Below are 24,413 nucleotides of genomic sequence, written 5' to 3'. Positions count from 1 at the left end.
AGATGCCAACTCCGTCTCCTCTTCCTCCTTCCCTGCTGCTAGTGGAGCACATGGTTGGGCTGTGAGGCTGTGCATCGAGCTTCAGCAAGCAAATGGAGATGAGTTCGAGCTCCCTTGGGGCCTCGGCATCCCGTAGCTCCAATGACACCCTCCACGGGCTTATGTTCGGCGAGAAGGTCTATTTCGAGGATGCGGTTGGTGGCGGCGGCAGCGACAGCACCTCCAAGGCACCTCCGGCTCCGTCGACGGCGCCGAAGAAGGGGAAAGCGGTGGTGCACGGAGTTCAGCAACAGCCACCCAGGTGTCAAGTGGAGGGGTGCGAGGCGGATCTGAGTGGGGTGAAGGCTTACTACTGTCGGCACAAGGTCTGTGGGATGCACTCCAAGGCACCCAAGGTGGTTGTCGGGGGAATGGAGCAGAGGTTCTGTCAGCAGTGCAGCAGGTTCGATCTGTTGCTATGTTATGCGCTATGTTCTCCGTGTTTCGGTGCTCATCTTTCATCGAATCTGTCGTTGAGATTATGGTACGGTGAAATCGATGCTTCTATTTAGTTATATTTGGTTTCTCGTCGATGGGTGTCTCGACGTGTAATCAATCATCTCCTGCCTCACGAAATGAAGGTTGTGTTTGGTTGCCGTCCAGGATAGCATTTCGGATTTCTCACTCTCTCGAAAGAGGCTTTTGGTTGGTTGTTTGGTTGGTTGGTTGATGACCCACCCACCCACCCACCCTAAGTTTCTTTTTTCCTGTTTGAAACATGAATATGCTTGCTGTGAATGCTTTCTCTGGATTCCAGTTCACCATGCTGCCATTATTTTAATGTTCTGCTCGTGTAGTTGGAAAAAGGCCTAAAACTATTTAGTTGGCATGTTAGATCACTAATGATGTCGTTGATCCTCTGTTACTGGACGTCGTTTGAGTGAGTGGGGGGGGGACTGTTCTACTGTACAAGATTTCTTTCTTTCTTTCTTTGTTTTCTTTCTTTCTTTCTTTTTTCTTTCTAATGCTGGTAACCCAGCAGCATTGTTCTTGCCACTGACTTGGTGTTCTTAAATGTTGTTGGTCTACTCGAGGATAAATAAACAGTTGTTGGTCTTTCTAGTTAGTTAACATCATTCATTTTTGAGTCAAAAAAAAAAAAAAACTCTTTTTTTTTCTGCTCGGTCACAGGTTTCACCAGCTGAGTGAATTTGACCAAGGGAAACGCAGTTGTCGCAGACGTCTGGCGGGCCACAACGAGCGTCGAAGAAAGCCGCCCTTCTCTCCGCGCTATGCCCACTTGGCGCCACCATCCTTCCATGGTCAGAAGCATCTAACCTGACCTTTTTTATTTCTTCGCACTGCATTTATGCTACTGGATTTTTGCTCTCTGAATGCTTCTTTTGCATTTAACAACAGAACCCGGCAGATTCAGAAGCTTTCTAATGGATTTCGCTTACCCCAACATTTCGAGTTCCACTGGCGCAAGAGACATTTGCCCTACTGTCAGGGCCGGTGATCAGGTGGCGACTAACCACTGGAATGATGTCGTAGATGCTCCATCCGATGCGGATGCAGCTGCAGCTGCTGCTGCTGCTCCGGTGCACGGAGCCGGATCCCGATCCCATCCATACTCGCAAGGTTCGACAGGCCAAATTCTCTACTCTTCCCCGGAGTTTCCGCCCGGTGAGTGTCTCGGAGGAGCCTTGGATGCCAGCTGTGCTCTCTCTCTTCTGTCAACTCGGCCACGGGGCGATCACACATCCAGAAGCCGCCGACTCCCAACTATTTCCGCAAGCGGTGGTCTCAACGCCTCCTCCTCCATCTTGGCTCATTCCTTGGTCTCCAACAATCACACGGCCAACTCCGCGAGTTTTGGACACCAAGGAAGCAGGAACAGTTGGCATGAGATGGGGATGGATGCGGCAGGTGGTTCTCATTTTTCAGGTGAACTGGAGTTAGCCCTGCAGGGAAACGGGCAGTGCCTCGGCCATGGCTTGTTGGGCAGGGAATACGATCACTCAGGTCATAACATCATGCACTGGTCTCTCTAGACCTTGCCACCATCATTTTGCTGCTCCGAGAATTCTGAACGCTATGGGTTGGGATTTTAGTGTCATCAGCATCACACACAATTTTGTTCATCAAGAGGCCAAAGACTAGTGTGTGTGCCTCGTAATTCTGTAGCTTTGGGGTTTGGCTTTTTTTCTCTTCTTCTTCTTTTTCTTTTTCCATGAAATTGATTGTAAAAGATGATGCTAATGTAGTCTCATCTCCTTTAGACTAATCAATCAAGCATGTCTTCTTTTGCAGCCATGTCTTCAGCAGCTTTGCTTCCTTGAACAAGAGTGGAGTTAGTTGGCAACCGAATCTTTTGAGATAGTTCTACGCTCACCATTGCAGATTATATGCACCGTCGAAGAACATAACATTAATAAAAGAATACTAGTTATCAAGGGGAGAACATACCATACCATACCATACCATACCATACCATGTGTGAGAATAAATTCCTCAAAAGAGGTCGATCCAGGCAGGAATGCTGAATAATTCATCCGCCCCCATCACGTGATGCATCATCATCATCATCATTCATCATTTGGAAAGCTTACTCTCATCAGCAGCAAGATTCTCTGTTTGATGATGGTGTCAGCAAAACTGATGTGCCAGTTACAATTTGGCTTGTGCAATGATGAGCCACAAAAGATCAAGCAACAAAAGCTGATGGACTTTCTCCCGGTGGTCAGTTTATTTTATCAGCTGCACTGATAGCAACTCCCCCCCACCCCCTTTGGCATCTGAAGAAGGCTGGCAGATCGCAATTGTTTATGTTCCAGAACCAGAACCTAGATTCTTGCTGACAAGTAAATAAATTTACAACAATTTCGATACGACTGCCACCACAGGCTTATGATAAAATACACAACATCGGTTATCAATTTCCTCCTTTGAGGACCGAGAGACCGACAACTACTTTGGCCTCCTCATAAATGTGTTCTTTAGAATCACTATTTGATGAATTCCATGATACCGTTCACTATATCTAGGGCCATTGACAATTCGTGCAATCTGCTCCAAGAGCTCAGAGTTGGTCGCTAACTTGGACCACCTTATAACCAGTCTCTGGTAACAAGGTTCATCCCACTTTAAGATGAATCATCTTTTCAGTTGTCTGAATAAAAGGGTCTGCTGATGCCGTTCTGATCAATGACCCCTCTCATAGGCACGACCACTATCAAGATGATAATCTCATTTGTGGAACAATCGGTGAGACATGCTACATATTGAACATCACTCTCTATTTGTTCCACAGATTGACATCAGATCGACTAGGGGGGGCGCTTAGCATTTGGAACTTGTAACAACGATAAACAGGCTCTGCAAGTTGTTTGTGATCTTCATCGCTTGTGATTAGTGATCTTCATCGCTTGGTCCGGGACAATTAGTTGCCAATTCCTCTGCCGACTCATACTGAAAAAAATGCAAAATATGACTGTTTTAGCATTTGGTCAAGTGGGTATATATGAGATACAGAGTCCTAAATTCTAAAATTCCTGCAATAAAAGCAGAAAAAAGAAAATGCATATCTCATCGGTACATGCTAATGCATAAACTTTCTGAAATATCTCTGAGCTTGCCATCTTATTCATAGATATCTGATTGCAGCTCCATTAGTCTCTGGGTGCAGAAATGCAATCTCTCTTTTCTCAACAGTGAGCATGTGCATATTAGATTTGTCAAGAAAATAGCATATTGAAGACTTTCGCTAACCTGATATCCACAGTAGAGGCAGTATCGGTGTTCATCTCTCAGCTTTGTCAGTATATCATGCAAATTCTGCAAAAGCAGAAAAAAAAAAAAGAAAAAAAAAGACAAGCTAGTCAGTTTGTCAGATTCAAAACCATGGATGAAGAATGTTCCAAAAAATATTTTAAAACATTAAAACAGGACAACCCCCAATTGATACACACAAAAATTACAGAGATATGATTTATCCTCAATTCATGAAAGTAAATTATGGCCTTTAAATCTTGATCTTTACTATCTCTAGATATTCTTCTGATTGCAGCAGATCCTACCATGTTTTTGCTTTACATAACAAAAACGTCTGTAACAGACATATAACAGCTTATACGGCTGCCGTATGAACACACTTTAATTTGTCCAGATTTGCTCCAGTTTGTGGCATTTTGGACTTCTCATTGTGTTGTGGTTGAGGACAATGATAGAAGATCTACTTACGGAAGATAAAGGTCCTGGAAATCAAGGAAATAGAAGGCTATGAAGGACAACAATCTTATCAAAACATCAGTTGATATCAAAACATGTGACTTTGAACTGCACTGTTATCTGCCAAGAAAATACCTCTATAGCCAATTTCATGGCGTCGTCATTGGATGACTTAAAATCGGTTAGAACTGGTTAGACTAGGAATTTTTGGCCAATTCCAGAAAAAAAAACTCAACATCAAAAGAAAAAGAGGATGTAGAAAGGGAAGCTGACAGCTTCCGTAGCTGTAGAAAAGGAAAGAGTACAGGTAGGAGCAGGATATAAGAAACAAATGCAAAAGGAGAAGAGCTAGGGTTGTTCCATTTGTGGTCACATCATCATCCACCACCACCTTAGTGTTGATTTACGCTTTGCTGCAACTGTCACATTCAGTTGTTTGTGACCATCGCTGCAACATTAACTGTCAACTGGAGCAGGTAAAGTGGTGAGACCGTGAGAATACGAAATGGAGTGGATGGGTCGGGTCACAAATCTTGTTGCTGGATGTATTTATAGAATAAGATAGTAGGTTTGATGCAATCCAAGCTCGATTAAGCTTATGCAGGAATCTGTATTAAGACAAATATAATTTTCCAAATTTGTATGTACAAGGAGTCCTGTCATAGTCTCCACATGACATTTTCACAAATAGAAGTGTTATTAGGTTTTATTTTAGTCTGGATGGGGTTCATTTGATTGCACAACCCCCACATAAACTTGAAGCCATAGATTACATGGAGCTAAGAGCAGAGTGGGTTTATTTATAAAACAGGTATGATAGCTCTGTAAAATCAGAAAGGCTGAACGGTTGCCAAAGCTAATTATGTGGCTGCAGGCCCTTTATGCAATTTTTTTTTTTTGCCTCTGTTTTCTGTAAATTTTTCCAGAAGATCAACTGCTTCTGCTTTATAATAGTGATCCAGTTGCCATTTTTCGCTTGAACCAGATTGAATTAATGTCTTCTTTGTTCAGGTTTGATAATGTGAATATTCTTGCAAACCCGCCTCAATTCGATAAATGATGGGAGACTAACAAGATATGTATCTTTCAATGATAATGCTAGGCCAATCATGTACAATCAGTTTCTATGAGCTATTCATCGCTTAATAAAGGTTGCCTTAAAATTCACCGCAGAAAACCATATGCAACCTTAAGGTGACAGATCTAGTGTTGAGTTTAACAACCTACAACAACAACAATAACAAGCTATATGATCTCAAATTGTCAGCTACATGGATATTTTCCCATAATTGTAAGCTCATAACACCCTAATATACACAAAAAGCCAAAACCCCAATAATACCCTACAATGAGCACTGGATTGTATAGCCATAAGTTTAAATTTGCAATTAACCTCCCTTTTCAATGAATAAATAGTTCGAGAAGCAGTCATAGCAGTTCAGTGGCAAAAGAAATATTATATCAAATCCTTCTATTTATGCTTTCCCATTTGCTTCTTGATTGTTAACATAAAAGGGGAGCGTAAACAAACGGAATTAGATCAAAATAAGCATGTGGTGCATATTCTAATATGAATAAATAGCAAGATGGAAAATAAAGATTAATCATGTTGTGAACTTTTTACCTCTTCAGTGATTACTTCCTCTTCTTCTTCCTCATCCTCCTCATCGTCGTCCTTTGGGGTCTCAACCACCTCCCTCTTCTCCAACTGCGCCAAAGCAGCCTCTGCCTTACGGTAATCTCCAACGATTCTCCGGCTCCTCCAATGCGTCTTCTGCCGTGACCCGAACTCTGCCACCATCTCCTCCTCTCTCTTCCGCTTCCTCTCTTCCGCAGCCCTCTCCTTCCTCACCGCGTCCTCCTCGACACCAATCCCTGCCCTGGACCGCCGAATCTGGAGCCCCACCGGCTCCGCCCGCCCGCTGCCGTCCTTCCCCAGCGCCGACCCGGGCGTGTACCCCATCATCTTCAGCATCCTGAACCCCACGTTGGAGGCCGGGATTTCCGACTCGAGGCTCGCCCTCGTGCGTTCGTCCTCCTCTCGCTGCTTCCGCTCCCTCTCGAGCCTCCGCTGCTCCTGCCAGCTGAGGCCCTTGGGCCACTTGGGCTTCGGCTCCGGCTGGTTCTGCTTCGCCTTCGAGCCAAACTTGTGCCGGGCAGCAGAGGCGATTAGGGTTAAAGCTGGAATCTTTTTACGAAGAACAACGCGAAGATGGAGGGGGGTCAGGGTTAAAATTACCTTGTTCGTTTTATCAGTATCGAGTTCGGCAGGGAGGAAGAGAGAGAGATCGCCCATGTAGTCGTCGCCGTCACCGCCATCCCCGTCTCGTCCAGCCATCGACGAGCGTCCAGAGGAGAGAGGGGAGGGAACCTATGGGCTATGGAGAACCACCGCTACGAGGGCTGTAACCACGATGTGGGGTTCGGTTCATATGGGCTTTTGGGCATCGTGAAGCGGTATCTGCTTCGGAAGGGTCACCAACGTTTTTAGAACTATTTTTGCTACAGATAATTCATGTTTATTTCGGTAATTGTGTAATGAAATTACTACAAAACCCTTCATACTGTAGTGGCTCATCGCCACGCATAGGGTTATTTTCGTCAAAATGGCGAATGGTTCGAAACATATCTTAGTATTTGGAATTTTAAGAAACGTACTTTACCCGTCGTCGGTGGACATGCATCGTGAGTGGAGAATAATCTATGGGCCCATGTCTACGATTATTATGGTCAACGATTGATTTTGCATGTAGCTGAAAAAATAAGTAACTTGGTCAATGACATATAAAAATGTAAAATCTGATAAAGAAAACCAATCCTCATTCACTTCAAGTAAATAATTTATGTATCGAGTATCGATTAATTAAAAATAATGTTCGTTTATTATGTTTTAGGTAAGACTTTATTTATCATCAAGCACAACATCCGTTTCGAGGCTTTCTTTTATTATTAAAAATAATAATAATAATAATAATAATAATAATAAATCGATATAAAGTAAAATAACACCAAACCCAGAATAGGATGATGATCTGATTGAATATGGTCACTTTGTAAAATGACATAAATGTTGAAGATGGATTCGCACCATCAAATGTCTTTGTTTCCATAAGAATCAAAAGTGAATTAGACAATGGAGAACCACTCCTAGTGAAGTCAACAATCAATTTATGTCATCGTAGATGGTCTACGAGTATCCCTTCCTCCCTTTAAGATTAATTACCCCAAGCTCCCGTTCAACAAAATCTCCAGCACACATAGGAGGGTATTTGCTCGCAACCGGTGTCTCAGCGAAATGCCCTAACGGCTTCAAGATAGCATCCGAAGCAATATGTGCAAAGAGCTGGTTAAAACAAAGTTGACAAGAAAATAAATATATTAGCGGATGACAAAATATGACAAACAAATATATATATATATATATATATATATATATATATATATATATAACCAAAAGAAACTAAAATGCTTACAGTTGATGAAACCCTCCAAATGCTGAGGTTTTGCTGCTTTGCCAACTCAATAGCTTCAAGTGTCCTATTAGTCACAGTAACTTCATGCATTCCAGCCAAACACTTGCCTCCAGTTAACCACTCTATCTGCATATGAGCATCACATACATATTAGCTGCATACATACAATGGGTTAAGAGAATAACACACATTATTATCTGCTATTTGAAACAACACCTGGTATTTGCTTAGAATTTGCTATACATATTGGTGTTGTACTCACAATTTTTCAATGGCTCAATTACCATGCATTGGCTGAAACAAGCAAAAATACCTGCATTCCTGTTTGGATAAGAAGACAACCCACAGGAACCTTGACCTCCATTTTTTGCCCATTTCTCAGCCAGATGCTTAAGCCTGGGAATCTACTTCTACCGTGGATTGTTAAGAAATTTAGGTCATAATGATATCCTGCAAAAACTGTGCCCAAACTGCCATGTCGTTGGAGGTCACTTCCTGTTGGAGCGAGGAGGTGAGGTCCCTAAAGTTTACAGGGGATAAAGAAGGAACCATAAGAACAACAAACACAGTATGATGAGAGTAGTTCTGTCTATAAATAAAACTATTACTAGTTAATGAATTTTCATCCTAGTCATGTATGGAAAAGGTGTCAATAATCTAAAGTGGATCTGTTAACATTCCTGCAAGTCACGCTAACGATAATGTAACTAGTTTAGAATTTTCCACAATTACTGAAAGAAATCCTAGAATTGGAGACAATGTCTCCAAATAAATAGAGAGTACATGCAGTTAACTAATGAAGACATACAAGCTCCGAGTCCTGATTAATAAAACCTTCCAACAATAGTCAAGCCAGACAAATATATTAACCTGGAATCTGATACCCTGAAACAAGAAATAAAGCTGCCAGTATGTGTCTTAGAATGTTGAGACAAATTAAATATAGCAATCAGAAAACCAAAAACTCGTCCTGCACCAGGGTTTTACTGGTAATTCTGCATAGTCCTCGTTCATTGTATCAAAAAAATATATATTTATTTCAATGTACAAGATAAAGCTAAAAGCCGATAAGCGAATTAACCAAATTACATATCACACCTGCTGGACCTGTTCTTAATCATCATCACTCAGGCCTCTCCCTGTCAACACAAGGTCAGCTACAGAACACTTCTCAAATTCGAGAAGGCTCTATATAAGATTTGACAGAATTTTACAAATTTTGTGATGGGTTATCAAATTGATATCAATTTTGGGGACCACACCAGTATGACCAACCTGACTGACAAGTACAGTATGGTGATTGCTACATGCTAACAGGACATACAAAGACTTGTCCACACAATCAAAGTGGAGAGAATGCTCTCCTACAGAATAAAAGTAGAGAGGAGGCACTGGGAAAAGGGCACGTCTCGAGAATTTTTCTAAGACGGTTAAAAATTGCCATAAGGTCGTCATTTCAGACATTAGACATGAGAACTATGAATCTTTATCGAAAAAAGGAAACATACTCTCCAGATAGAGATAACCAACCATTGATGCTAGAAAGAAGTTGCAGAAAACAATTTTGCAGTTGATAATTCAATCAAAAGGATTAGTCACACAACAGTTTAAGCTGTATGAATGTTAAATGTACTAAATATCAGAGCTATTTGATAATATCATGAATATAAAAATAAAATCCACTAACAGTTTAAAGTGGGGGAAAAGCGATGTAGAAAAAGAAAAATGTTCACATTTAAAGAACTTAAAGTTTCAAACTGCAATTCCCTCTTGAAGGAGATGCATGTTAAAACCACAGGTTCACATGCACAAATTTGAAGATGAGGTCTGTGATGAATGGCAACAAGCTTAAAAGGACAGTCATCTTATAAGATAACTGTAAGAAACAAGAGTGTAATATTGAGATGCACAAGGCCACATGGTATTACATTCCTGAAGTCATTAAAGATGGAAGGTCTACGCAATAAACAAAAAATGTTAAGGGTATCCTATAAAGATGAATAGAAGAACATACTGCATGTGAGCGAGACAGAAGACACTCAAAACTTTGTCCTCAGTTTGAATTTTTACATTGGTCATTTATACTGTTCATCAGCATGAAACTTGTCGATTTCAAATACATCATATAGATCTTTTCTTGACTATTATTTTGTCTTCTACTCTCCTGAACTTTGATTAAACAGATTAATAAAGCAACAAAAACATTATGAAACTTGATGTGGACACATTTAGTGTCGGTATGCTCAGAATCATATCATAAAGAATCTGCAGATATAAGATTAGGTACTTCCGGTCAACATATGCCCATCAATATCAAGCATGAGCATACCTATCATGCAAAGATATGGCTTCTTATCCACAGAGGGTCAGGCGGGATGTCATAAGGTAACCAAGAGACCATGATAAAGAACAAACCCATTTCATGAAAAAAGTGCGACCATTAACCAACAGAGTTATTCATTATGAATAATAGCCTGCTGTCGCATTGAAACATATGAGTGCAAACTAATATGGTTAAAATAAAGTTGGTAAACTAAGGTTGGTTGAATCCATGATGCAGTTGTCAAAACAATATGTCGACAAGAATAAAAAATACTTGTAAGATGTCCTAAAATTAATAAAGGAAAATTAATTTGAGAAGAAATAGATTAAGAATTGAGCATTTAATGGAATGGGGGAATACATAGAAGGCAATCTAAAATACTGCTTAATATAAATGATATGAATTGGCAAAATGGTTCGAAAAGATTCTTGGACAGGAGCAAACTAAAGCATTACAAGCTCCGTGTTGGTCATTTAGAAGAAAAAATTTCATTATCAACATACTCCTGTAAACATGGTATAACCTGTTTCATTAAAGAAGTGAATGCATCCTTGTCTAAGCCAAATCCGATTGCAGCCATCTCAGCAACAACCTGGCACAAACAAAGTCTTACATACACAATACACAATTATAGGCAATCACAAGAAAATGATGCAAACAAAATAGAATTAACAGACACCTAACTGTAAGAGTGATGTACCTCAATTGCGGCTATCATTTTTGAACCCCACGAATCCATAGTTTCTTTCCATTCAGGAAACCCTTCGGGTATGACAGGTTCTGAGTTCAGTTCCTTAATCAGAAAAAAGGAAAAAGATTTCACAGTTTCGACATTAGATTCACATATTCCTGCAGAAAAGAATTTTATGAAAAAAACATGAGACCTGAAAACGGGTGTTTGCTGGTCGAGGGCCCACTCTCCACATGTATCGCCATTTAGGATCTGGGCCTCTAGGAATAGCAGGTTGGAACTCTTCCGGCATCAATTTGATCTTTGCTTGCATATCCTCGTCAACCAGACTACGCGGAACTTCCACTCCCTCAGGAGTTGCTCCGACCTAGTTTTTTTATTCAATTAAACATCAGGGTATAAATTTTCTTTGATATTTTTCCAACTAAAGATAATCAGGTGCTATAAATGAAAAATTTTATGATCACACTATTGAGTTATTGATGGGATGCTGTCTTTTTGCAATACTAATTTTCTTGTATCCAACAACATTCTGATCTGCTTGTTTTGAATGGACTTTTTCCTCTGGAATCTTTCTTCCTAGCCTAGATCCTCAAGCACACAACTTGTGCTGGGTCTTTGGCCACTGGGGAGGTTTCCAGAAAAAACGTACTGAAAGAAAGCAACCCAACTAACACAACTACTGGAAAAGGTTTTACTAGGCAAAACATGCAGATTTACCACATGCAACAAGGTGAACCAAGCTATAAAATTATCTTACCTTCAGTGTGCAATGAACATCATGGGATGAAAACTGTCAGTAACATGGTGATGCTCATAACAGTTGTGCCATTTGATATACAGCTTCAACTATCAGATAGTCTCGTTTTCCCTTTCCCTTCTCCCATCTGCTTTCATTTATCCCTATCAAAAATAATATTGTTGATGGATTTAAGGCACTTAAACATTTGTTTTGTCGGTAACGTATTGGATTCTTGCAATGGTAATTTCCATCTCTGCCCTAAATTCAATCCGAAAGAACACCCAATAAACATCCCCCATCGTTCCATATTTTTCATGCCCGCTTAGAAAAGTTGATAAAGACATGATTTGTTTTTGCTATGGTATCCTCTCCGTTTGCGATCAGTTCCATTGCTCACGAAAACAACTCGGATCACAGGATCGAATGTTGGGATCAAAACCCAGATTATCACCTAGCATTTTTTTCAGATGGCAGACAAGCCGATCCACCGTTTATAAAAATAATCAATCTAAAATTGCAGGGATATTCAATAGAACCAAAAAAAAATCCAATCAAGGAAACGAAGAAGAAGAAGAAGGAAACCTGGTAATGGAGGGCGGGGCGCGCTTGGAGGCGCTTGAACTCTTCCGGTCGCCCAAAATATCGCTCCATCATGTCGAGGAACCGATCATTGTCCTCGACGGAGCACCGTGGGTCCTTCACGAGCAGCGCCCCGCTGTCCCTGAGGCACCCGCTCACCGTCGTGCAGAGCGCCCTCAGCTCCACCTCCGCCGCCGCCGGGGGAAGAGCTCCGGCCCCTCGCCGGGCGGAGATCTCGAGGTAACGGGAAAGGTCAACCACCGGGAGGTCCATCGCCGATGCCGGGATCGCGTTGATGGGGCGTGTAGCGGGGGGGAGTATATATATATTTGCAACACGACGGGGGAGTCATGAGAAGTCCAACCGGACAAGGTAACTCCACTAGGGAAAGAAAGCGGAACGCGAGTTGGCTTGCGAAACGGTGGGAGGACAAGCGGAACTGATCCTGGAAACGAAAGAATGCCTCAGCTTCCTGTTGAAACAAGTCACTCGGTCACCTACCCTCCAAGTAATTGGAGGGTTCTGGTGGACCCCACCGTGGGTCCGACAAGTCACGGAGAACGAGGGTGCTTATGCGTGGTGTCGTCTCGCGGGGCAGGAAAACTACGGCCCAAAATCCGGGATCGGTGACCGGGCAGCGTATGCTCCCCGGGCGGTGCGTGAAACCTGCAAAGTAGACCGGCAACGGTTTGATGAAATGGGCGGTTTCGGAAAGGTTTCTTTTAAGAACACATTAATGGACGTTTGGTTGGTTGCCTGCAAGTGTTCGATGTATTTCAGTCTGTTTTTATAATAAAAAAGGTCAAGTTTGCGTTAATTTTCTCAAAACATCCTTTATTTTTACTATTTTTTTCTTTAGCATTTTCTTTTTTATTTATCCTAGAAGTGATTTTTTTTTTCTAAAAGATGAAATTATCTTTTTTTTTTTTTTTTTATGATCGCCTTCATCCTCCGCCCTATTACCTCCATCCCTCATCCCTTTTGCATGTTCTCCCTATTGAACATATTCTCCCTTATTGATCGAAGAAGCTATGAACTAAGGAAGAGTAAAGGGCCTATTACCTCCATCCCTCATCCCTTTTGCATGTTCTCCCTATTGAACATATTCTCCCTTATTGATCGAAGAAGCTATGAACTAAGGAATAGTAGAGGGCAAGCGAGGGCAATAACAAGAAATACTTGTGTAAGAGGGCAATAACAAGAGACACCTTATCGTTGTGTAAGACATTCAGGTGATACATAATGACAACAAAAATGACTTGTGTGACAGGCGATGACCCACATCGAGGAGGAGGCTAAGAACAAAGATAATGATGAGGGGTAAAAAAAAAAAAGAGGAGGAGAGATGAATGTGACAATAAGAGACAATGATGATCATAAAGATGAAAGAAAAAGGTTCAAGAAAAAGAAGAGAGGTGAGGATAACAAAAAAAAATAAGAGACAATGATGATCATAAAGATGAAAGGAAAAGGTTAAAGAAAAAGAAGAAAGGTGAACAACATTCGAACGTAAGGGGAATTTTATTTTATTTTAAAATACATATATGAGAATAAATAAAAAAAAGAAGATGCTAATAAAAAAAATAAAAAAAGAGATTTTTTTAGAAAACTTGCTGCTAGTCAAATTTTCTAATATCGATCATTTATCAATCACACTTACAAATCCAACGACACTAAGATTTTACTCCCAATATTATTTGTTTCCGTTGCTTTTTTAATACTATAGAAATAAAATAACATCAATATGCGGTATATGTATATAATTTCACATTTTGCACTTAAAAGGTTGTGCAAACTACAAATCAGATGTGCCGTAACACACAAGTAGATGTACCTCATGGATGAACCAGTTAATTGGTCACCGTGTAATATTTGTTTGACAAGTCCATGTATCGGAGCCTGTACCTTTATGCAATATGACGAAAGTTCTCTCTCAAGCCTAGCCTGTTGCATGTTTAAGACAGCTAGCTACTGGTTCCTCTACATTCTGGGAGGAAGCTGAGTTCAATTCTGAGTCGAGCTGACCACTTTTGTTGCATGTCTAAGACAAGCTAGCAACCAGTTTTTATGCTTCCTCCAAAGTCCATTCTGGGTAGAACTGACCACTTGTCGCATGTTTAAGGCAGCTACCTGTTTTTGTGGTTCCTTAAAGCCCATTCTGAAAGGAAGCTGAGTTCAATTCAACTCTACCAATAGATATGGTATTATTAATTAAATAATACAATAAATCAGATACCCTAGGATGATGATGTCTTTGAGGTCCCAAACCTTTTATGTAACTTCAAAGGCTCCCAGTTATGTTGTTCATAAGCATTAGTAGATCATGCACACAAGATTTGATATTATAGGTTTACTACTTTCTGACTGGATTCTATGATTCAAATTGAGCCAAAAATATGAAAAACAAAATGTGGCTTATCAAACAAAAAAAAAAAAAAAGTTCCAGAAACACAGGACCACAAAATTCTTTAGTAACACCCCCCCCCCCCCCCTATTATAAATGCTACAGGATTTCTGCCCTGACTGGAATTTAGAAAAAGAAAATTCTGAAATCTGGATCCAAAGGGGGCTGGTAGGCTGTATTTCTTACTGACCTTTTTGAGGATGGTGTTGATGCCTGGTAGGCTGTATTGATCCTTCTCCGTAATGTCATTTAGCCTTTTGTAATTGAAGACCATCCTTTCCTTTCCCTTTTTCTCTATTTCATTCTGGTATCAGAGCTAGTGGTTTACTGTTTTGATATAGTCTCTTACTTCGCTTACGATATTAATGCTATATATACATGAAATTGATTTCTCTTACAATCTAAACTTGTGAGGAGCCCGAGGAAGGCAATTAGGTCAGGGAACCGGAGTAAGACCTTTGACGCAAGCCCTCTAAAGTTAAGAAAGTAAGTAGAATTAAGCTCATGCATATCTAGTATATGTCTAAGCTTTGGGAAGAATCTATTCAGAAGTGGTATACTGACTCTCATACCTCCCATCTTGATTACTTAAATCTAGCCGAGACTTCAAAACCCACCAAAAAAGAACTAGCCCATAACATTTCAGTCATTTATGACCGAACTTGTCTCTCAAGCAGGGTAAATCTAAGAAACTTTAAGCTCCTGCTTGAAGAAAACCAAAACCTCAAGCACAGGATTAAAAGGCTTGAATCCTCAGTAAAAACATTAACTTCCTTATTTACTGAAAATAAGCCTCTCACCCAAGCTGAAGTTCAGAAGCTATTGTTTGAAATAACTAAGCAACCTAAGCTTATTGAGGAAGAAGCCTTACGGCTTTCACGAAACGGTGATCAAAAACTCCAAAGAATTGAAATCTTACTATCCAAAATAGAAAAACAAATTTTTGGATGAGCCACATATCCTCAAGGAGTACCGAATCCTACAAAGAAGCTCTTAAGGCCACTGAACCTATTGATCCTCCATCACTTGGTTTTCTTAAAACCAGTGATTGTCCAGGAACTCTCAGCCACCAGACAGCTGTAATTAAACAGCACAATGTGCAAATACAGCTTTTAGTACAAATAGCTGAGGACATAAAAGGAATACGAACGGAACTACAGACAATACGGGAGTTACAACAATCAAAAACTATACAATCCCAAATAGTACCGGACGAACTCATCTCCAAACTAGCAAATCTCAACTTAGGTCCTTCGGAAAGACCTAAAGAAGCAAAAGGAAAAATTCTGGTTTTCAAAGACCCCATAAAAATCTTCCGAGAAGCAAGAAGATGACTACCAGAACTCAAGAGGTATCTACATCAACTCCTCTCGTGGAAGACCAAATCAGGAATTACAGGAGAAACCAGAGGAGAATATTCAACGCCAGAAGGCGACTCGGGCAACTTATCTCCAGAAACACGGACTCAAATATACAAATTCTGGAACAACAGATAGACCCTCAAGCACAACTACAATTATCTATGAGGGAAAGGGCTGCAATAGCACCTGCTGAGGTGCTATATCATTCAAGAAGAGATGATGTACATCATAGGGTCTACACACACCGGTCTGAAGAAGTCATGTTAGTCACAAATAACCAGGAAGACAGGGCTTTTATACAAGAACAAAGTTTTGACCAACTGATCCGAAGTGGAATGAGATACATTCATCTCGGGATCCTTCAAACAAGGATTCAGACACTCCACCGACAAGAAGAAGGAACACTAGCACTATTGGTGTTCCGCGACAACAGATGGGCTGATGACAGGTCCATCATTGCAACTATGGAAGTAGACCTGACTAGAGGGAGTCAATTGGTCTACGTGGTACCAGACACCATGATGACGGTAGGAGATTTCTACCGTAACATACAACTTTCTATACTAACCCGTGGTTATGATACATGGCAGAATGGAGAGGCCAATTTATTAATCACCAGGGGATTGGTAGGGCGACTTTCAAATACCCCGAATGTCGCCTTTGCATATGAAATTTCAGGGGTGGTGGACTACCTAACAAGCCATGGTGTAAGGGCTTTGCCAGGCAGGAGGTACTCCACAGCAGAAATTCGAGGAAGAGACTGGATGATCAGGCCTACGCAGGTCTCAATCCCCATGCAACCTGCTGAGCTCAGAAGTCGGAACCTGATCGATGGGAGAATCTCGATCAGCTTTGAAAATTACAAAGCTGCATCAACATCTAGCAGGATCCAGTACAACAACGCTGATGATGAAACGTTCAACGATGAGGAGGAAATACGAAGCCACACAATAGCTGTCAATATCCAATTAGAAGATAGTGAAAATGAGGCCGAAGAATTACAAGAAAACCTCAATTTTTATTTCCGGGATGTTCACAGTACAGAAGAAGATGTGAAGCTGCCATACCCCCGGAAGCATCAGAAGGAATTAATTGCAGCAGGACTAGAAGAAGAACTGATAATGGAGTATCCGCAACTCGCGCGATTATCCCAACAGGTATACTCATCATCTGCTGTTTCAAATTACAGGCCACCAACAGACTCAACTATGGGGCCAGTAAATTGCCCCCCTGCTGTGAATATAGAGTCTACAAGCCAAATACCGGAATATGAGGGATACTCAAGGCAACCTAGGTTCAAGGCAAAGAACTTTTCAGAAGCCTGGAACCTCCCCTCGGCCTTCCAGCAGCAAGGAGCTATGTTCATAATCCCATCCCAATTAGGGATGTTTGACGAAGTCTTCATGAGGTGGGAATCAGTAACGAAAAACTTGGTATCTTTACAAGGATTTACTGACCCCTTAGCAAAAATGGAGTTCATCGAAAACCTGCTCGGGGAAGCAGAAAAATTAGCATGGATCCAATGGAGAATGGCCTACCCAGAAGAGTACCAACTACTGATGGCAAATGCGGATGGGACGGGAGGAACGCAAAACATCCTCTCACAGTTAAGGACAATATTCATATTGGAAGACCCATTCCAAGGATCCACCACGGCACAAGAAGAGGCCTACAGAGACCTTGAAAGGTTATCCTGTACTAATCTCAAAAATATTATTCAATTTTTAAATGATTATATGAGATTAGCATCAAAAACAGGAAGGCTATTTCTAGGACCAGAATTATCTGAAAAATTATGGTCCAAGATGCCAGGAGAATTGGGAAAAAGGATCAAAGAAGCTTTTGAAGCAAAATACAGAGGAAACACCATAGGAGTAATCCCAAGAGTACTTTTCTCCTATAAATACCTGGAAGCAGAATGCAAAGATGCTGCCTTCAGAAGAGCGCTAAAAGACTTATCTTTCTGCAGCGAAATCCCTATTCCAGGATACTACAACAAGCCTGAGAGAAAATTCGGGGTAAGAAGATCAACTACTTATAAAGGAAAACCCCACTCATCTCATGCCAGGATTGAAAAAAGGAAGCACTTAATCAGAAATAAGAAATGTAAGTGCTATCTTTGTGGAGAGGAAGGACATTTTGCAAGAGAATGTCCTAATGATAAAAAAAATATCAAGAGAGTTGCAATGTTTGAGCAACTGGATATCCCAGAAGATTATGAGATATTATCAGTACAGGAAGGAGAAAATCAAAGTGATGCGATCTACTCAATTTCTGAAGGAGAAGACATTGAAGACCTACAGCATGGTATTCACTCCTTTACTCAAAAAATATTTGCCTTAATTGAAGATAACAGGACTTGGTGGATAGGCCCTGAGACAGGCTATCGTGCTAAGATCCGGGTCTCACAAGCTCAGGCAGAATGCAGACATATATGGGAAATAAATACTGAGCTCCCACCGGAACTAGAAAAATGCAAATGCTGCAAAAAGATCTCCCAAAGAAGACACAGAAGACACTGTCCATTATGCAAAATTACTTCATGTGGGATGTGCAGCATATATTATTTTGACAAAAGAACCCCTGTTATGATGGAGGAACCACCAAGGTACGAGCCTAGAAACTTACTTCAACAACAGCAAGATTTTATCAATCACTGTGAAGCAGAAATAAGAAGGCTTAAAAGGGCTGTGGAATCTGAACAACAAAAGGCCAAGGAGCTAGAGGAGATGCATGCTCAATCTATAGCCGTGGCTCAAGAAAACCTCCGCCTCCAGAACGAGGTAACAGAATTAAAGGTAAATTACGAAAAATTAAAGGAAGAAGTACTGGAAGTAGACCAACTGCGACTAGAAAAGGCTGACCTCCTAAGGGAAATACAAAGATTGGGGAAAAGAATAGTGGAAAGCGAAGAAGGAGAAGAAGAAGAGGAAGGCGAGGGAGCCCTCGTCCTTCTAAAAGAAGAAACCCAAAAAATTCTGTCAATGGAGACAAAGGAAACAGGAGGAGCAAGGAAAGCCAAGAACATGCTCTTCAATTTAAAGGTACAAATGGAAATTCTCAATATTCCAGTTTTTGAAGTAAATGCTATACTAGACACAGGTGCAACCACCTGCTGCATAAACGAAAGGGCTGTGCCAAAAGCTGCACTGGAAGAAAATCCTTATATAGTGCACTTCAGTGGAATTACCTCCAAAACAACTGCAAACAAAAAATTAAAGGGAGGAAAAATGACTATTGGGAATAATACTTTCAGGATCCCCTACACTTATGCTTTTACAATGAAGCTTGGGGATGACATCCAGATGATAATTGGATGTAATTTTATAAGGGCAATGCAAGGAGGAGTCAGGATTGAAGGTAACACTGTTACATTTTACAAAAATCTAACTACTATCAATACCTTGCCCTATATCTCAACAGCCGCAGCAATAGAAGAATTAGATTTGGAGGAAGAAGATTATATCCAAATCCAAGAAGCGGTACTATATTCAGTAGAAACTCAACAAGATGATAGGGATATAAAGAAAAAATTCGGGAGTCTGCTGGATCAACTAAAAGCCCAAGGCTACATTGGAGAAGATCCACTTAAACATTGGGAAAAGAACAAAATTACATGCAAATTGGAAATCAAAAATCCAGACTTTGTGGTAGAAGACAAGCCCCTGAGACACCTGACACCACAAGCAAAAGAGGCCTTCTCTAAGCATATAAAAGCATTACTAGACATAAAAGTAATCAGGCCAAGCAAAAGCAAGCACAGAACCACTGCTATAATTGTCAACTCAGGAACTACTATTGATCCCATAACGGGGATAGAGAAAAAGGGAAAGGAAAGGATGGTCTTCAATTACAAAAGACTAAATGACATTACGGAGAAGGATCAATACAGCCTACCAGGCATCAACACCATCCTCAAAAAGGTCAGCAATAGTAAAATTTATTCAAAATTTGACCTAAAATCAGGGTTTCATCAGGTCGCCATGCACCCTGATTCCATTGAATGGACCGCTTTCTGGGTCCCTGATGGATTATATGAATGGCTGGTGATGCCATTTGGTCTCAAAAATGCCCCCGCAATATTCCAAAGAAAAATGAACAATTGCTTCAAAGGTACGGAACAATTTATTGCAGTATATATTGATGATATTCTCATTTTCTCAGAAAATGAAAGGGATCATAAACAGCACCTGGCCCAGATGCTAAAGATATGCCAGGAAAACGGCTTAATTTTAAGTCCAACAAAGATGAAAATTGCCGTGAAAGAAATTGAATTTCTTGGAGCAATTCTGGGGAACTCCAAGATCAAGTTGCAACCCCATATTATCAAGAAGATAACAGAATATCAAGAAGAAGATCTTACCACCAAAAGGGGCCTCAGATCGTGGTTAGGACTTCTAAATTATGCTAGAAGTTACATTCCTAATTTGGGCAGACTCTTAGGCCCACTATATTCAAAAACGAGCCCAACTGGGGAAAAAAGGTTGAATGAGCAAGACTGGAAACTGGTTAAAGAAATCAAAAGACTAGTACAGAATCTCCCAGACCTGGAAGTACCTCCAAAAGATTGCTTCATAATACTGGAAACTGATGGATGCATGGAAGGGTGGGGAGGTATTTGCAAATGGAAGAAACAAAAACATGACCCAAAGAGCACTGAAAAAATATGTGCCTACGCTAGTGGAAAGTTCAACCCAATCAAATCCACCATAGACGCTGAAATGCATGCAGTCATGAAAACCCTGGAAGCATTAAAAATATATTTCCTGGACAAAAGGGAAATAATCATCAGAACAGACTGCTAGGCAATTATAAGCTTCTTCGACAAATCTACCCAGAATAAACCATCCAGGGTCAGATGGATGGCCGTCGTAGATTATATCACGGGAAGCGGCGTTGATGTCAAGTTCGAACACATTGAAGGCACAAGTAATGTTCTAGCCGACTCTTTATCCCGATTAATAAATATTCTGATTGCAGGATGGCCGAGCGAAACATTACTACTACTCACAGAGGCCACCCAGGAAGTACAAGCCAAACCAGACCCCAGAGCAGCATTGCACCTGAATCAGTTAATGAATCAGGTGATCTCCTCAGACAATACCAACAGGAGCTGGATAAGCTCAGAGCCAGAACACGACAAGGAATACCAATTGATGAACAAGGATTGGCTAAAAGAAGGCTTGGAGCAATCCAGAAGGAAGCCGCCCGACAAGCATGTGAGGCGCTTCAACAATTCAGAGACATCCACTCAATCAAAGCGGAAGAATACCAAAGAAGGAGTGGAGGAAAGGATAACTGGTACAAGGACTGGCTGCCAATTGTCCTCAAACAGCAACAGCAATTGGAGACGTCCCTATCTAGCAAAAGACGTCTCACAAAGGACAACCAGCTTCAGCCTTTAGGAATGGCGGACCCCTACAATCAGCTGAAGGAATCTACTTTCTCTTCGCCGCCAAGTAAAGACAAGTAAAGCCTCCGGGAACAACTTGTAGTGTCCACCAGCTGGCAATAGCTGGATGTATTTACTTTCCTTAGTGTCTAAGTAAGAAAGAGCTGAGCCTCGGGGAGCCGCTCGTAGTGTCTACCAGCTGGCAACAGCTGGATGTACTTACCTTTCTTAGTAACTAAGTAAGAACGAGCTGAGCCTCGGGGAGCCGCTCGAAAGCTGACAACAGCTGGACGAAGGAATATAAAAAGGAACATATATAAGTGCGATGGGGCCCAATGAGCACCCGGCTCTATCCTTTCTTTCTATATAAACCCTCGCTCAGACTCTTGCAGGGCATCGGTCGAAAAACACCAGAGTCCTACTTGAGTAACACATTTTCCTTCGGTGTCCAAACTTCTGTAAGCATTTTAAGCTTTCTTCAAGTTCTTTGTGCTTATCATTTCTTACGAAGTTCTTTGGATTTCATTCCTGGTAAGAAACTATTTCATTCTGGTATCAGAGCAGAATGCTAAAATGTTCTGTAAGCATTTTAGTCTCTTACTTCGCTTACGATATTAATGCTAAAATAGTTTCTTACCAGAATGAAATATATATATACTATAGTATATATTAATGCTATAGTATATATAGCATTAATATATACTATAGCATTAATATAGCATTTTACCAGAATGCTAAAATGTTCTGTAAGCATTTTAGTCTCTTACTTCGCTTACGATATTAATGCTATATATACATGAAATAGTTTCTTACTAGGAATGAAATCCAAAAAACTTCGTAAGAAATGATAAGCACAAAGAACTTGAAGAAAGCTTAAAATGCTTACAGAAGTTTGGACACCGAAGGAAAATGTGTTACTCAAGTAGGACTCTGGTGTTTTTCGACCGATGCCCTGCAAGAGTCTGAGCGAGGGTTTATATAGAAAGAAAGGATAGAGCCGGGTGCTCATTGGGCCCCATCGCACTTATATCCGTTCCTTTTTATATTCCTTCGTCCAGCTGTTGCCAGCTTTCGAGCGGCTCCCCGAGGCTCAGCTCGTTCTTACTTAGTTACTAAGAAAGGTAAGTACATCCAGCTGTTGCCAGCTGGTAGACACTACGAGCGGCTCCCCGAGGCTCAGCTCTTTCTTACTTAGACACTAAGGAAAGTAAATACATCCAGCTATTGCCAGCTGGTGGACACTACAAGTTGTTCCCGGAGGCTTTACTTGTCTTTACTTGGCGGCGAAGAGAAAGTAGATTCCTTCAGCTGATTGTAGGGGTCCGCCATTTCCTAAAGGTTGAAGCTGGTTGTCCTTTGTGAGACGTCTTTTGCTAGGGATAGGGACGTCTCCAATTGCTGTTGCTGTTTGAGGACAACTGGCAGCCAGTCCTTGTACCAGTTATCCTTTCCTCCACTCCTTCTTTGGTATTCTTCCGCTTTGATTGAGTGGATGTCTCTAAATTGTTGAAGCGCCTCACATGCTTGTCGGGCGGCTTCCTTCTGGATTGCTCCAAGCCTTCTTTCAGCCAATCCTTGTTCATCAATTGGTATTCCTTGTCGTGTTCTGGCTCTGAGCTTATCCAGCTCCTGTTGGTATTGTCTGAGGAGATCACCTGATTCATTAACTGATTCAGGTGCAATGCTGCTCTGGGGTCTGGTTTGGCTTGTACTTCCTGGGTGGCCTCTGTGAGTAGTAGTAATGTTTCGCTCGGCCATCCTGCAATCAGAATATTTATTAATCGGGATAAAGAGTCGGCTAGAACATTACTTGTGCCTTCAATGTGTTCGAACTTGACATCAACGCCGCTTCCCGTGATATAATCTACGAAGGCCATCCATCTGACCCTGGATAGTTTATTATGGGTAGATTTGTCGAAGAAGCTTATAATTGCCTGGCAGTCTGTTCTGATGATTATTTCCCTTTTGTCCAGGAAATATATTTTTAATGCTTCCAGGGTTTTCATGACTGCATGCATTTCAGCGTCTATGGTGGATTTGATTGGGTTGAACTTTCCACTAGCGTAGGCGCATATTTTTTCAGTGCTCTTTGGGTCATGTTTTTGTTTCTTCCATTTGCAAATACCTCCCCACCCTTCCATGCATCCATCAGTTTCCAGTATTATGAAGCAATCTTCTGGAGGTACTTCCAGGTCTGGGAGATTCTGTACTAGTCTTTTGATTTCTTTAACCAGTTTCCAGTCTTGCTCATTCAACCTTTTTTCCCCAGTTGGGCTCGTTTTTGAATATAGTGGGCCTAAGAGTCTGCCCAAATTAGGAATGTAACTTCTAGCATAATTTAGAAGTCCTAACCACGATCTGAGGCCCCTTTTGGTGGTAAGATCTTCTTCTTGATATTCTATTATCTTCTTGATAATATGGGGTTGCAACTTGATCTTGGAGTTCCCCAGAATTGCTCCAAGAAATTCAATTTCTTTCACGGCAATTTTCATCTTTGTTGGACTTAAAATTAAGCCGTTTTCCTGGCATATCTTTAGCATCTGGGCCAGGTGCTGTTTATGATCCCTTTCATTTTCTGAGAAAATGAGAATATCATCAATATATACTGCAATAAATTGTTCCGTACCTTTGAAGCAATTGTCCATTTTTCTTTGGAATATTGCGGGGGCATTTTTGAGACCAAATGGCATCACCAGCCATTCATATAATCCATCAGGGACCCAGAAAGCGGTCCATTCAATGGAATCAGGGTGCATGGCGACCTGATGAAACCCTGATTTTAGGTCAAATTTTGAATAAATTTTACTATTGTTGACCTTTTTGAGGATGGTGTTGATGCCTGGTAGGCTGTATTGATCCTTCTCCGTAATGTCATTTAGCCTTTTGTAATTGAAGACCATCCTTTCCTTTCCCTTTTTCTCTATCCCCGTTATGGGATCAATAGTAGTTCCTGAGTTGACAATTATAGCAGTGGTTCTGTGCTTGCTTTTGCTTGGCCTGATTACTTTTATGTCTAGTAATGCTTTTATATGCTTAGAGAAGGCCTCTTTTGCTTGTGGTGTCAGGTGTCTCAGGGGCTTGTCTTCTACCACAAAGTCTGGATTTTTGATTTCCAATTTGCATGTAATTTTGTTCTTTTCCCAATGTTTAAGTGGATCTTCTCCAATGTAGCCTTGGGCTTTTAGTTGATCCAGCAGACTCCCGAATTTTTTCTTTATATCCCTATCATCTTGTTGAGT

At 41.0% G+C, this 24,413-nt stretch overlaps 3 protein-coding genes across 5 annotated transcripts; 1 reads left to right on the top strand and 2 right to left on the bottom strand.

Moving 5' to 3' along the window:
• LOC135641868 (squamosa promoter-binding-like protein 14) lies at window positions 1-2,176 on the top strand. Its single transcript, XM_065157650.1, has 3 exons — window positions 1-442; window positions 1,171-1,301; window positions 1,399-2,176. The coding sequence occupies exons 1-3, from the start codon at window positions 93-95 to the stop codon at window positions 2,031-2,033; spliced, it is 1,116 nt and encodes a 371-aa protein (XP_065013722.1). The 5' UTR covers window positions 1-92; the 3' UTR covers window positions 2,034-2,176.
• Window positions 2,177-2,848: 672 nt separating this feature from the next.
• Window positions 2,849-6,662, bottom strand: LOC103988782 (uncharacterized). Of its 3 annotated transcripts, none has more exons than XM_009407413.3 (4): window positions 6,449-6,661; window positions 5,834-6,343; window positions 3,751-3,816; window positions 2,849-3,450 (listed from the first exon to the last, which is right to left on the bottom strand). In XM_009407413.3, exons 1-4 carry the CDS (start codon window positions 6,545-6,547, stop codon window positions 3,391-3,393), a joined length of 735 nt encoding a protein of 244 aa, XP_009405688.1. In that variant the 5' UTR covers window positions 6,548-6,661; the 3' UTR covers window positions 2,849-3,390. The 3 variants fall into 3 exon arrangements, with proteins under 3 accessions (XP_009405688.1, XP_009405687.1, XP_065013723.1); XM_009407412.3 differs by having other exon boundaries at window positions 5,834-6,355; window positions 6,449-6,659; XM_065157651.1 differs by having other exon boundaries at window positions 5,834-6,662.
• Window positions 6,663-7,212: 550 nt separating this feature from the next.
• LOC135639484 (uncharacterized) lies at window positions 7,213-12,464 on the bottom strand. The gene is made up of 7 exons (XM_065153247.1): window positions 12,021-12,464; window positions 10,890-11,063; window positions 10,706-10,798; window positions 10,529-10,597; window positions 7,996-8,202; window positions 7,683-7,808; window positions 7,213-7,552 (listed from the first exon to the last, which is right to left on the bottom strand). The coding sequence occupies exons 1-7, from the start codon at window positions 12,288-12,290 to the stop codon at window positions 7,397-7,399; spliced, it is 1,095 nt and encodes a 364-aa protein (XP_065009319.1). The 5' UTR covers window positions 12,291-12,464; the 3' UTR covers window positions 7,213-7,396.
• Window positions 12,465-24,413: the final 11,949 nt, after the last annotated feature.

This window comes from Musa acuminata, chromosome BXJ3-6 (genome assembly GCF_036884655.1).
Source record: "Musa acuminata AAA Group cultivar baxijiao chromosome BXJ3-6, Cavendish_Baxijiao_AAA, whole genome shotgun sequence".
NCBI lineage: Eukaryota > Viridiplantae > Streptophyta > Magnoliopsida > Zingiberales > Musaceae > Musa > Musa acuminata.
The sequence above is the reverse complement of the archived record's forward strand: the minus strand, read 5'-3'. Positions and strand labels throughout refer to the sequence as shown.